Source organism: Eumetopias jubatus, unplaced genomic scaffold, assembly GCF_037043125.1.
Source record: "Eumetopias jubatus isolate StellerSeaLion01/CBP00866 unplaced genomic scaffold, mEumJub1_p1.0 scaffold_1, whole genome shotgun sequence".
Classification (NCBI taxonomy): domain Eukaryota; kingdom Metazoa; phylum Chordata; class Mammalia; order Carnivora; family Otariidae; genus Eumetopias; species Eumetopias jubatus.
The window spans coordinates 9,118,899-9,132,452 of record NW_028274807.1 but is presented as its reverse complement, the minus strand read 5'-3'; the positions used below and the strand labels follow the sequence as shown (position 1 = coordinate 9,132,452).

The window sequence follows — 13,554 nt, the reverse complement described above, 5'->3', positions numbered from 1 at the left end:
CTCTGAGGACATTGTGCTAAGTGAAACAAAAGGACAAATACTGCATGATTCCACTTATATGATGTATCTAGATAAACATTCATAGAACAGAAGGTAGAGTAGAGGTTATCGGGGCAGAGGGAGAGGACGATGAGAATTACTGTTTAATGGATACTAAGTTTCAATTCGGGATGATGAAAAAGTTCCCGAGATGGATGGTGGTGATGGTTGCACAACAACGTGAATGTATTTAATGCCACTTAAAAATCCAGTTATGGAATAAAAAGCACAGCACAGGAAAAAGAGTCAATGGCATCGTAATAGTGATGTATGGGGAGAGATGGTAGCTACGCTTCTGGTGAGCACAGCATAATTTACAGAGTTGTTGAATCGCTGTGTTGTACACCTGAAGCTAATGTAACGTTGTGTCAAGTACACTTCAAAAACAATTACTTGAAGTGTTTAAAATGGTAGATTTTGTTATTTGTATCTTACCATGATTTAAAAAAAAATAAAAATCAATTTTTAAAAACAAAAATACCCCAATACATCTTATTCCCATGGGAAAATATACTTTTTTTTTTTTTGTCTCCAAAACAATCTCTTGGAAAATGGTATCAACAGCAATAACATCTTGTAGCTTCTAAATCAGCTTTGGAAGTTGCGGAGTACTTTGTGGAACAGAGAACAGGAAACAGGGTCTGTCTAAACACAAGGGAAGGAAACAGTCATTTCCCTGCTTGTCTTCAGCACTGTTTATGTAAAAATATTCTGCCCTCTGAGATGTTTTGACTTTTGGTATCCTCCTCCAAGGCAAGTCGGAAACCCTGAGGGTTGACATCTTTACTCTTTGTTTCTAAGCAACGACTGAAAGTCAGCGTATGAAAAAGAATTTTTAATTAAAGAGAACAGAGCAAGAAATAGAATCTCAATTTTATCTCTTTCCCACATCACCTCCCAGGCAGGAATTCAGGCACTTGAAGCTACGCAATTTTTCCCAGTTTATAAACCAAGGACTTAATTAAGTTTCTTAAGATTTCTATACCCTTTGGCAAATTATTTCCTCTGTCATAAACATCTTCCTTGGATCCCAAAAAAGTTTAAGAAATAATTATAACATACTTGATAACACAAAAGTCCTTTGAATTGAAAAGCCCTTGAATCAACAGCAGTTTATTTCTGTTACTGTATTTTAATTCTTCTACTTGCAGAAAGAACTCAAATTAAAAAAAAAAACATACACACACTTTTATTCTGTATCACCAATGAATTTTTTTTAAAGATTTTATTTATTTATTTTGACAGAGAGAGAGACACAGCGAGAGAGGGAACACAAGCAGGGGGAGTGGGAGAGGGAAAAGCAGGCTTCCCACGGAGCAGGGAGCCCGATGTGGGGCTCCATCCCAGGACCCTGGGAGCATGACCTGAGCCAAAGGCAGATGCTTAACGACTGAGCCACCCAGGCGCCCCACCAATGAATTTATTTTTCATTAAATATATTTTCAGCAAAAACATGCATAGCTATTAATTTTCATTACAGTCTGTGGAGTTCTACTCCACCTCCTTGAGGGTAGAGTATTTACATAAATCTCTTGGAACTCTTCTGTTAAGGAGACTTGCTCCTCATTCAATATTTATTGATATCAGTATGAACTCATTGATGTTTAATATATACCTTGGGTTATGATCCAGAACTACTTGATATTGTCGCTCAAATTGTCACTGCTCTGCCAGGCCATGTGTTCTTACATGTGCTTGGCAGAAGCAAGAACAAAAGAAAACAAAAAGACAAAACTGAGTGTTTACTGTGTGCAGGCGCTCTCTTGGGTTCTTCTTCTCTTTGAAACTTACTTTAGCAGCATTCAGTGTCTGAATTCCTTGTACCCGCAGGAGCACAAGTTCTAGTTTTCTAACCAGATGGTGACTTTACACCAGTTACCTAACCTCTCCGAACCCCAGTTTCTTAATCTGTAGGATAAGGATAATGCCTATTTGCAGGGTTGGGATGAGGATTAAATCGATAGTTTATGAAATTATTTACTCCACAAAAGGAGGAAATGAATCTAATTATATGAAGTGCTTGGAATAGTCAGCCCTAGAAAGGAGAATGGTGGTACCAGGAGCTGCAGGAGAAGGGAATGGGGAGTTTGTGTTTAATGGGACGGAGTTTCACTTTGGGACGATGAAAATGTTCTGGGGGTGGATAATGGGGTTGGATTCACAACAGTGTGAATGTACTTAAGGCTGCTGAGTTGTATGTGAAAATGGTTAAACCGGTAAATGTTGTTATGCATATTTTACCACACAGAAATATATGCTTATCGCTGAAAATTTAGAAAACGTTTTTTAAGTGTTTTAAATCCTTACTGGGGCGCCTGGCTGGCTTTGTCAGTGCAGCGTGGGACTCTTGATCTCCGAGTTGTAAGTTCGAGCCCCATGGTTGTAGAGATAAAAATAATTTAAAACATCTCTTAAAAAAATCCTTGGTCATCCCAGTACTCAAGTGGCCACTTCTGTTTTGTCATTTGTAGCCCAACCTACTCATTCAATTTTGTTCTTTTAATATTATATGTATGTATTTCCCCAGGCTGTTCAAAATTCAACAACCATTTTTATTAGCTGCATGATATTCCACCATCACTGATTAGTCGTTGCCATGTTTTGGCATACTTTTCAGCATTATAAGTAACACTGTGATGAACATCTCTCTGTGAATTAATACATCTTTAATATAGACCCAGAAGGAGAATTACCGAGCCAAGAGGTGATCATTTTTAAGGCGCGGGGTAACCTGACTACATTGTCACAGGCTACCTGAAAGACACTCGTTTTAAGGCACCCAAGGGGTTGTCCAACGTTAAATATAGTACTGTATGGTTGTAATGTTGTCTGCTAATGTTGTTCTTTGACACTGCCCTCCCCCTCTGTTATACTCAGTGTCTTCTTTAATCATTTGTATGAAATTGTACATAGTAAGGTTATTAATTTTCCCTCTCTGCCTTTACTTAGGTTTAATTATTGCCAAACATCTGTTGCTTTTAAGAAAACAAAATGTGGAAATATTTTTATTTCTTAAGTTCGTTGATTTTTTTCCCATAGAGCACATGTAAATTCCCATAAATCACAAACAGCAAGCTCCAGTTCTCAAACGCAGCGTCAGTGGGGCGCGAAGGAGCAGATGCTATTTAAGCAAGTGGTTCTCGCCCCCCCCCCCGCCCCGTCCCCCGGGTCCAGGCCCAGGTCTGTCACCGGGGCAGCTGATAAACCAGCATTCCTTCCCCCTGACCCTGCGCTGGCGACGGTGGCAGCTGCGCTCGCGCGCCCCCTCGAGCTCTGCAGCCTGGGGAAGTGTCCTCGGGGCCGGGCATCGGCGGCTCCAGGCTCATCTAGGCGCTTTCTAATCGCGGCTCCGGGCTAACCGGAGGCAAATCCCTCGCACCCCCACGGGGAGTCGTGTTCTCTCCCAAGCCTCGCGACGGTGGGCCGCGTGCTGTCTTCTCGCTCTCCTCTCCGCGGCCTTCCACCGCCTGGAAGCGCAGCCGCGTTTCCACCCTACCCGGTTCGCGCAGCGCCGTCGGGGCGTCCCGGGAGCCCGCGCTCCGGCACCGCAGGGAGGGCAGGTCCCGAGGGTCCCGAGACGTCTGTAGCCGCGCCCCAAAACCCCGCGGCCGCTTAAAAGGGGTGGACGTGAGAGCCTCCGTAAATCTGGGCACCTAGACGCCCCCGCAGGAACCAGAAGAACCCTTTAGGGGCCGCGGGGAGCCCCAGAGGGGCGGGAAGAAGCTAGGGACCCCTCCGCGCCCGGCGGGGGAGGCCCCTGGGCCAGCGCCCCGCCACCCCCGACCCCAGAGGGAGAGTGCCCTACAGAAACAACCCCCGTCCCCGCACGTGTCCTCCTCCCCGCGTTTCCCGAGTCGCTTCCCGCCGCCCATTCCCCAAGCTTCCTCGCCCTCGCCCCTGGCGACCCTCCCTGGGTTTCCTTTGTCCCCTCCACACCCTCGCCCCGAGCTTCCTGAGTCCTTTCCACGGATATTTCCCCCCTCCCCCATCGCGCCCCCCGCGCGGCGCCCCTTCTGGAGCTTTTCCCGTCCCCTCCCCCTCTCCGGCTTCCCCGTCCCTTCCCGGAGCCTCTCCAGCGCCCTCCCCACCCCCTCCTCGGTCTCCCTTGTCCCCTCCCGCCCCGCCCCCGTTTTTAAACCTGGCGCCGAGCGCACTGGTAGGTGAGCGCCCTCGCCCGAGCGGTTAGAGGCGCGGCCGTGTCGCTGGCGCCGCCGGAGAGGCGCTGGCTGCGCGGGCACCATGAGACCCGAGGCGGCGGCCGGAGCCCGGGAGGCGCGGGGGCGCGTCTGTCAGTGTCCCGCGGACGGTCCCCGGAGGCCACCGCCGCCGCGCAGGCCCGAGAGGTGAGGGTGTCCCCGCGGTCCCCTGGACGCGTGGAGAGGCGCGCGGCGCGTCGGTGCGTCGGTGCGGCGAGCGCAGAGCGGGATGTTCCAGCGCCGCTGAGCCCCCCGGATCCGGGCGGAGCCCCGGAGCCCGACGGCGACGCCGCGCAAGTTCCTTAGCCTTAGACGGGGATGCACAGTCCTCTCTATTTTCCGCGCACGGTGCCGAAGTGTGGAGGCCCAGGAAGCGCCCCGCGAGTAAATGGGCCAACGCTTCCATTCATAGATCTGAAATTCACTGGGCTGGGAACGTTGAAGTCTCGGGGCCTCTCAGCTAGCCTTGTTGCAGGGGATCCCCTCACCACGCGGACTGTCACACTCTCGATAACAGTCTTTGTTTGCCCGGCGCTTGGGGCTCAGCCCTTTCAAGGTAGTACAGTTAAAGTGAGGAAGGGGCTGGGTGGTTAGGCAGCCAGAGTGGAGAAACCCATCCCCAACCCCACCCCCCTTTCGCATCGTAGAACCCTGTGGAATCATCTCTGCAGGGTCAAGATCCTTCAATAGCAGAGGGGGTGCGGTTGAAATTAATGAGCAAAAAAGTTGCCACCTACAGTAGGGAATCAATTGAAGAATCCAGTCAGGTTGGGAGAGAAATCTCTCAACTAATGTGTCCCCTGATAATTGCATCAGATTTGGGACTTCTCAAAGCCAGTGAAGGCAGAGAACTGAGAATGCGGCAGGAGGAAAAAAAAAAAAAAACGCAAATGGCACGGGTTTATCCACAGACTGAGAACTTGAGAGAACTTTCTGCGGTATCCAGTGACTCTTTCTCAGGCAAACGTTGGAATTGATAAGAATGATAACTCTTATGATATACTTTTAAAAGACAGCAGAAAATTCTGGGGTTCACCTCTGGTCCCTGCCTTTCCAGCCCCACACCATGGAGACCTTGGATCCTCACACCCCAAGAAGCTGAGCTGACCAGAACCGGAAGCCGGGTAAGGTTAAGGTGGGCATTGTGGTATGGAAGGGTTCAGCCAGAAAGTGGCAACTAAAAAATGACCATGAAAGGCCTCCTCAGCTTGTCCCTCCCTTGGTCCTCTAATGCCGAAGTGCCTGTGGGCCTGGGAGGGCTGGGGGCTGGGTTCAAGGCCTATGCCCTCTGAGGGGGCTGTACCGGGAACCTGGGTGAGCCTGCTGTTGATCAGACCTGATCACATGTATAGATTGGGCTCCTGCTTGCTTCTTTCTTGAAAAGCAAAACCACTATGGCATAGCTCTTTCAAGGGCATTTTAAAGAGAGTTCTAGAAAAGAGCAATTGAGAGAGATTTCTTTATGTTGAGTCCCCCCCCCCCAAGGGCAACCCAACAGGTAGAGAGAGGAGGGGAGAAGGCTGCCCCAGTCTCCCTTCTGAGTGTGCCATTACTGGTGGGCTTGTACCACAGTGCAAATAAGGGCAGAGACCAGTCTGGGGTGCCCAGAAGCCCCCACCCACCAGCTGGCCCTTTCTGAAGCACTTTTGCCCAGTCTGCAAGCACTCCTGGGGTAATTCATGTTGTCTGAGCAAATACACTCCAGCCGAGGGCTTTGTGGGTAAAGATTAATCTCCACCACAATTCTTTTGTTTCCTGCATTGGTAACTAAATTGCTGTATACTTGTTGAAGTAATGGCTTGCTTTCATAGAATTTACCTTTCCTTTTTTAAAAAATCTTAAATTGTAAGTTGATGACTTTTATAATGCTGAAGAGCTAATCAGGCTGGGAAGGACCATGTATTTAATTTACCAAACATGTGGTATATGTTATGTGGGCAGTTATTTGTAATATGATAAGAAACTCAGGTGCACGAAAGCTGACCTTTGACTGTATTTTGATATTCAGACTACTTTATTAAATTAGCCCGGATAATGGAAGTTTTAATTGTTGCTGTTATTTTAAAAATGAAACAAATACAATCTATATCAAATTAACAAGGGATATGATTTTGTAGCCTAAGTTACTCTTAAATATGTGCAATATCTAAATAATGGAGAATAATTAACATCTTTTGCATTCAAACTTAAGGTCTTAAACATCAGCCCTTTAAAAGGTGCTTGGGAGAGGGAGAAATTACAGAAGTTCACAATTATCCAATTTTTTGTTAAATGAAATGTATATGGAGCCTATCAGTTGTTGCAAGAGTAAAAATACAATAGCACAGTATAGTATACAAGGCAGTTGGGTTTTTTCCTTATGATGAGAAGGATACTTGTGAGAAAAATGATTACTTGCAGGAAAGTGTTCAGCTGTAGGAAGTTGCTAGGTGATCGTCAGCATGGCACAGTTGTGTCCGTGGATTTTGGGAGTGGGGGTGCTCTGAGGGGGCTGTACCGCATAATGCCCCGCTTGTCCGGCCAGCTCTTTCCAGAGCCCAGCGGGCCAGGCAGAAAGGACAGTAGCGAGCGACAGCTGGTTCTAGGTACCGCGCACTGTTCCGGGAGCCCAGGCAGGGAGAGCGCAGCCTGGCGCGGGGAGGGAACGCTTCTTGCTCAACAGCGCCCTCTCCCGACAACACGGGAGAATCCCTTGGCTCCAGAGCCCGGTTGTGTATTTCCCCCGAGAAATTCGAGGGCTGGGTTCAAGGCCCTATGCCCTGAGCACTGGGGTCACCCTCACCCATTTAGTACCCCTACCTCCCTTTGGGAGCTCTCCTGCCTGGGGAAATGAAGGACAGCCTAAGCCTTTGTTGACCTCTGTTACATTTCGCTCCTGGCCACTTGCCCACCTTGCAAGGGAGGGGATTTCCTAAAAAGAGGTGTCTGCTGGGTTCATCCTCCCATTTTACAGGCTTCCCACACCATCGCTTTATCGGGGTCAGAGGCTGCATGGGGAGGAGAACCGGAGACTCTAATGAAAGTCGGCTTGTATCTCTTCTCTTACTCCTACGGACACACACACACACACACACACACACACACACACACACCTTTCCTTGTATACATTCCTGATCCCCTTGAATTATCCAAGTGTGAATGTGTAGACATTTCTGTCATCAGAAAATGATCTTTAATTGGAAGACCTTTGTGGCATACAGTTTTTAAAGCTATGTATGTTGGGGGTAAAATTTTACAGTTTTTAAAGGCGTAATGTATGTTTCACAGAGTCTGGTTAGAATTACTCACTTAAAGGAAGCTGTTTTTCTGTGCTAACCCTGCCTTTTGGTGTCCACCAAAGTTTGCGCTGTGGCATTAGATGTGCTCCCCTCACAGGATATAAAGTCACCTCTGACAGCCCAGGATGGCTTACTGTGGTAGTGAGCAATTAGGGGTATTTCATAATTACAAACAGAACCTAACACGGACATGATTCTCTGGAGTCCTCAAAAAGCGAACTTCATTTTGGAAAAGATTTTGTTCCAAGAGCCTCATTTTCTTTCCCTAACTTCACTCACCCAGGCATGTTGTAAAAAATACGGTTGGTAAAATATATTGACATTTGCTCACAAAGGCCACACGCCTATCACTGCGGGATAGAATGGGTGTGATGATCCTTGGTGACAAACCATCCTCCCGGTCCTTCCTTGTCCTGCTCTAGCAGATTTTGTCTCACTCCCGATCTGGTTTCTGCTAAACTCCATGCAAACCCAAGGGCTAGGGTTTCTGATCCATTGCCCCAGGCCATTTCAGCTCACTTTCAAGCTGTTCCTGGATGGTCTGTCCCAAGACGCCCCACTTCCCTCTTTCCATAGTAACTAAAATTTTCAGAGCTCTGAGATCAAATGACAATTACCAGCTTTGCAGCCTCTCAGATCATCTGACCACAGTTCAGGCCAAGTTCACTGAGATTCAGGACCTCACGAATTTGGGCAGAATGGGGTCAGTCCTGGACAGGCAGGTGTGACTGTCCCTTCACCTCCCTAGCGCCGATGCTGGTCACAGCATGGACAAGCCTGGCTCTCTCTCTCCCTCTCTTTCTGCTTGTATCCTATCTCCATCAATGTTGCCCTTAGTGGCTCAAACTGGCTTCCCTTTCCTCCACTCGTGATATTCAAGTGGTCAAGGGGTTTTTTGAATACTACAGAAGCGCCCTTGGGATCCATCTTTCCTTGCCTTCCTGTCACTGTTCAGACCTTTATCCCTTCTTGCCCCGTGCCTCTGAGCCCTTACCTCCCCAATCTAGGCTGTGCACTGCTCCCTGGGGCCGCCATTATCCTTAAAATACAGATCTGACTGTTGAACTCCTGGCTCAAAAACCAGCATTGGGCTCTAGTGCTGTCTCCAGAATGAAACCTAGGCTCAAAAGTAGGTATTCAAGGTATCCTGTAATCGGGACTCAGCTTCCTGCTGGAGCCCCTTAAATAACACAGCTTCTCCTTCATTCCACCCTGGGCTCCTCACCTTTCCCCACCTATGCCCTCTGTTTTCTGGTCCCTCAGAATTTGATGTTCCCCTCCGCCAGGAATGGTCTCAGACTTGCACACCCAAATGCTACTGATGTCTCTGCTAGGCCCTCCGTGAAGCTTTTCTTCCTCCCTGCCTAGAAGCGTTGGCATCTTGCTGTACAAGGCTTTGTGGTGTAGTCATTTGCCTACGTGTGTGTCTTTTCCCGTTAGGTTGAAAAAACCTGAACTGCAGGACTGTGTCAGACTCATCTTCCCATCTTTGAATCCCTCACAGTGCCCAGGCCATTGCTGACAACAGGAAGAGAAAGAGGGGCTTATCAAATACCCTGAGGGTGTTTAAACTGTCTCTAAAACTGGTATTGATACTAAGAAGTTCAGACTACTTGGATTTTCTTTTTTTAGAATTTCCGGATGCTAAGGTTCTTGACTATGAGGTTTTTGACCATATCTGTGTCTGTACGTGTCTGTCTTTACAGCTTGAACCTGAAGGTGACCAACAAGCTCCGGGATCAAAGGGGGCCTTTGGGTTTCAGCATCCTGTAAGGTAACATGACCTGACAGTAATAAATAGATTATTTCCTTTTAATAGAGGCATAAATACACTTTAGTGTCTTCAACTGTGCACATTCCCAACAAAGTAGAAAATAATTCGGTATATTCTCTAATATTTAGTTATTATCCCAAGAAACTTCAAGGATCTTTTGTTGGATTTCTGGAATCTATTCTGGAATCATTCATTCATTAATTCATTCAGTGTTCTAGTTGCAAATTGGATTGACCTCTTTCCTTTGTCTTTTGTTTTTACCTCTCATTACATATTATGTCTTGTGTTAAATTCAACGGAATATGAATTGTATACGGGTGTCTGCTTATCTACTTAAATATTTAAGCCCATTCCGATTTCTCTCCCAGGATATCAGTTAGTATATTGTCCAGAGCAAAGTAAACCTTCAAAACGTGTGTGACCAAATGAGGGGTCGGGTGGATGGCTCCACCATGGTTGGCTCCTCCAGGCTTTCTGAGCTCCCACAGTCCTGGGGATGATCAGGACCCGCACTGCTATGGGTGGCTCCTCCAGGCTTTCTGAGCTCCCGCAGTCCTGGGGGTGATCAGGACCCGCACTGCTGTGTCCCTCTTACATTTCATCCACTTTGGGCAGGTGGCTCATGCTCAGGATTTGTATCTGTTTCTCTGTCTCTTTCTCTCCCCATCCTGGAAGAGTATTTTTACCCTGGTTATCCTGGAGACCGAAACTTTAGTAAAATCCAAAGATCCTAATTGCTAGAGATAAAATCGAAAGTCCTTCAGACTGGTCAAAGAGTGATTTTTGAAAAAGGGAAACTTTCCTCGTGCCCCTGACACCAGTGGTCTTTTTTCCCCACAGGATCACTCGGGAAACTTTAAAAATGCAGACGCTGGGTGGCCCCCGGGGGTGCTGACGCACTCGGTCTGGGCAAGGCCTACGTGTCTGTATTTTCACAGGCTCCCTGGCTGATCCCAGCATGCGTCGGGGTTGAGGGCCACCATCCTCCTTCATGCCCTGTAAGCACCACCTGCCCTGCACACCCATGCACCTGCTTACCACAGACACCCTGCTGCTCCCCAATGTTTGATTCACTGAAAATGCAGGGACTGGTGAAGCATGCATTACAAACCAAGGACACAGGTTTATTCTATCTTTTTATTACAAAAAATTTCACGCTTACACACAAGTGGAGAGAATAGTCTCTCCCCGCCTCCACATGCCCATCTCCAGCCTCAGTAATTATCAACAGTCTTCAGATCTGATCGTGAGTATCACCCTCTCCCAATTATGTTTTTATTATTGTTAGAATATTTTTTTGAGATTTATTTATTTTTTTAAAGATTTATTTATTTATTTATTTGAGAGAGAGAATGAGAGAGAGAGAGAGCACATGAGAGGGGGGAGGGTCCGAGGGAGAAGCGGACTCCCCGCCGAGCAGGGAGCCCGACGGGACTCGATCCCGGGACCCCAGGATCATGACCTGAGCCGAAGGCAGGCGCCCAACCAACTGAGCCACCGAGGCGCCCGAGATTTATTTATTTGAGGGAGTGGGAGGGGCAGAAGGAGAGGGAAAGAGAGAACCCCAAGCAGACTCCCCACTGAGCACAGAGCCCGACCCTGGGCTCAATCTCACGACCCTGAGATCCTGAACTGAGGTGAAACCAAGAGTTGGATGCTTAACCAACCGTGCGCCCCCAGGCGCCCCTGTTGTCAGAATGTTAAAGCACTTCCAGACAGCCTACGAGTTCAAATTCCCCGGTAAATACTTCAGCATTACAGCTAATTTTTAATATGGCCAAACCCTAAACTATGTTTATGTTTCCGTCATTATTTGTATTTTATATAATATTCTGTATATATAATACATATATTATATATAATATATAATTAGATTCTGTCATTATTTGTATTTTATATAATATAGATATATATAAAAATTTAATATATTTACTATATTTATATATAATAATATATATTCTATATATAGAAATCATTTATATATATATATAATGGTTTTCTTTTTCTCTGTTTGTTGCAGAGATCCTCAACCCTAGCACTATTGACACTTTGAGCTGGATAATTCTTTGTTGTAAGGGGCTGTGGTGGGCATTATGGGATGTTTACCAGCATCCCTGGGCTCTGCCCACTACATGCTAGTAGCTTCTCCTCAGTTGAGGCAACCAGAACTGTCTCCAGACATTGCCAAATGTGCTCTGAAGGTTGAGAATCCCTGGCTTATCAGAAATCTTAGGAAGTTCAGAATTGTCATGCATTATTTATAGTAGGGCATTCTCTCTCCCTCTCTCTCTTTTCTTCTCTATCCAAAAAGAGAGAAATTGCATTCAGCTTTGCAGGGGTGCATGGCTGGCTCAGTTGGTAGAGTGTGTGACTCTGGATCTCGGGGTTGTAGGTTTAAGCCCCATGTTGGGCATAGAGATCACTTAAAAATAAAAAAGAAATCAGCTTTGCAAATAAGTAGTGGTCAAATGATAATCCCTCTCAGTTCCTCAGAAGACCTCAGGAAAAAATGCAAATAAATTAGTGAAAGGCATAAGAATAAGGGGTTATGGGGAGAGTGAAGGGTATTTTAAATACTTTCCATGTATAACTGTAATCCTAAATTCTACATAACCTGAATTTAGAGTTCCAAGTTTATATATTTAGGTTTTTTCCCTTCCTTCCTTCCTTCCTTCCTTCCTTCCTTCCTTCCTATTCTTTAGACACATAGTCAGGGTTACCGTTTTCTGTTCTGGCAAAGCTAGGAACCCACCCCTACAGCTTCTCTGTAGCAATGTCCAGAAAAATTAGCTGCTTCTCTAGACTGCGGTTCCAGAGTCATATTTCCCCCAGAGCCCAAAGGTCACAACATTCCCCATCCTTGGGGGTGCTAGGGGGAGTGGGGCCTAACCTAAATAAGACATATATTCTCTAGGATAAGTGACGTTCTCTGTTTGATCAGAATGAGACTCTTCATCTTGAAACTCAGTGTTTTAATTTCCTTTTACCTTCATGGAAGCACACCCTTTTTCCTGTGGTGGTCTAAATCGATCTGCTCACTCCAATTATAGCTTGTTTCTGAACTGGTGTGTAGGGTTCCTTTTGCCAGGTCTCTCCACCTGCCCACGTTTTTGTGTTCTGATGATTTAGAAAACACTCTGTGCAGCAGAAGGCAAGATCAGAGAGGGAGATTGGGAGTGAGATGCCTCTAGGGAAGGGGACCTGCTAGATGGAGGTTAGCCTGTTTCAGGGTGATTAATGGTGTATTTGTTTCTTAAATATTAGACTTTATTTACCCATTTCAAAGCGCCAAGAGTATCTGCAGAGTTCTGGGGAAAAAGTGCTGGCCAGTTTCCCAGTGCAAGCCACAATTCATTTCTACAATGACGAATCTGATTCAGATGATGAAGAACAAGAGGAAGAAACCCAGTCTTCCAATCTTCAGAGTCAGGCGGAGAATGGCCCAGGAGGGAAGGACAGAGGTCAGCTGACAAACCCAAGATGGAGTTCTGTAGGACAGAGTGGCCTCGGTGGTAAGGGTCGACTCCCTCATGGTGACTCTCTGGGGGGCACAGAGTGTGCCTCGCCCAAATAAATGGGGTATCTCTCCCACACCAGACTTGGCTCACATGTGCTCTTGGGGACAGCTGTGCATTTCCCCTGGTATACAGGGTTTGGGGACTATCTCTGGCCAACAAGAACTTAGCTTGTAACTTTTCCTGCTCCTGGAGGTTCTCTTCAGGGCACTCATGCATACCATTGAGAAAGGAACCAGGAGGTTTGTGTTGACATGGGTTGTTATCAGATGGGACCAACTTTCAAGGCACATTCATATTGTCACTCTGCCATCCAATGACAGATTATTCCAATATAGATTAATAACCCACCGATGCCTCTCACTTCACCTCAGACTCATTATGTAGCTATTTCTGCTTTTGTAAACAAAAGGATTTAGACATTGTCCAAGGGTGGATGTGTTTGCTTAGTGGCATTTCAAAAAAATTTATGAAAAATAAAACTGAATAACTTCCATAAGAGTAACAAAAACTTTAAATATGGATTTCTAGGGGAATAATTTCGGTTTAAAATTTATGATCCTTGTCTAAGGGCTGAGTATATGAAGATATAGAGAAAAGAGCTTTAACTCTTAGTTGGGAACTGGTTTGGGCTTGTTACTTGAATAAAATAACACTGTTTTCAATAAAATTATCTAATATAAAATTATTTTCTTTTTTTATATTTTGATGATCAAATGATTGTGTTCCACAAGTTTGTTACTAAACTATCT

The 13,554-nt window shown here is 46.2% G+C and overlaps 1 protein-coding gene across 1 annotated transcript; it reads left to right on the top strand.

The window, feature by feature from the left end:
* The first annotated feature begins 4,278 nt into the window (after positions 1-4,278).
* RIPPLY3 (ripply transcriptional repressor 3) lies at positions 4,279-12,861 on the top strand. Its single transcript, XM_028114242.2, has 4 exons — positions 4,279-4,382; positions 5,293-5,359; positions 9,220-9,287; positions 12,552-12,861. Exons 1-4 carry the CDS (start codon positions 4,279-4,281, stop codon positions 12,859-12,861), a joined length of 549 nt encoding a protein of 182 aa, XP_027970043.1.
* The last annotated feature ends 693 nt before the right edge of the window (positions 12,862-13,554 follow it).

Excerpts from the sequence above, each read along its gene's own strand:
- RIPPLY3 (XM_028114242.2), top strand. The coding sequence starts at position 4,279 with ATGAGACCCGAGGCGGCGGCCGGAGCCCGGGAGGCGCGGGGGCGCGTC. Across the intron at positions 5,360-9,219 it reads TGACCAGAACCGGAAGCCGG|CTTGAACCTGAAGGTGACCA; the intron begins GTAAGGTTAAGG and ends CTGTCTTTACAG. Across the intron at positions 9,288-12,551 it reads GGGTTTCAGCATCCTGTAAG|ACTTTATTTACCCATTTCAA; the intron begins GTAACATGACCT and ends CTTAAATATTAG.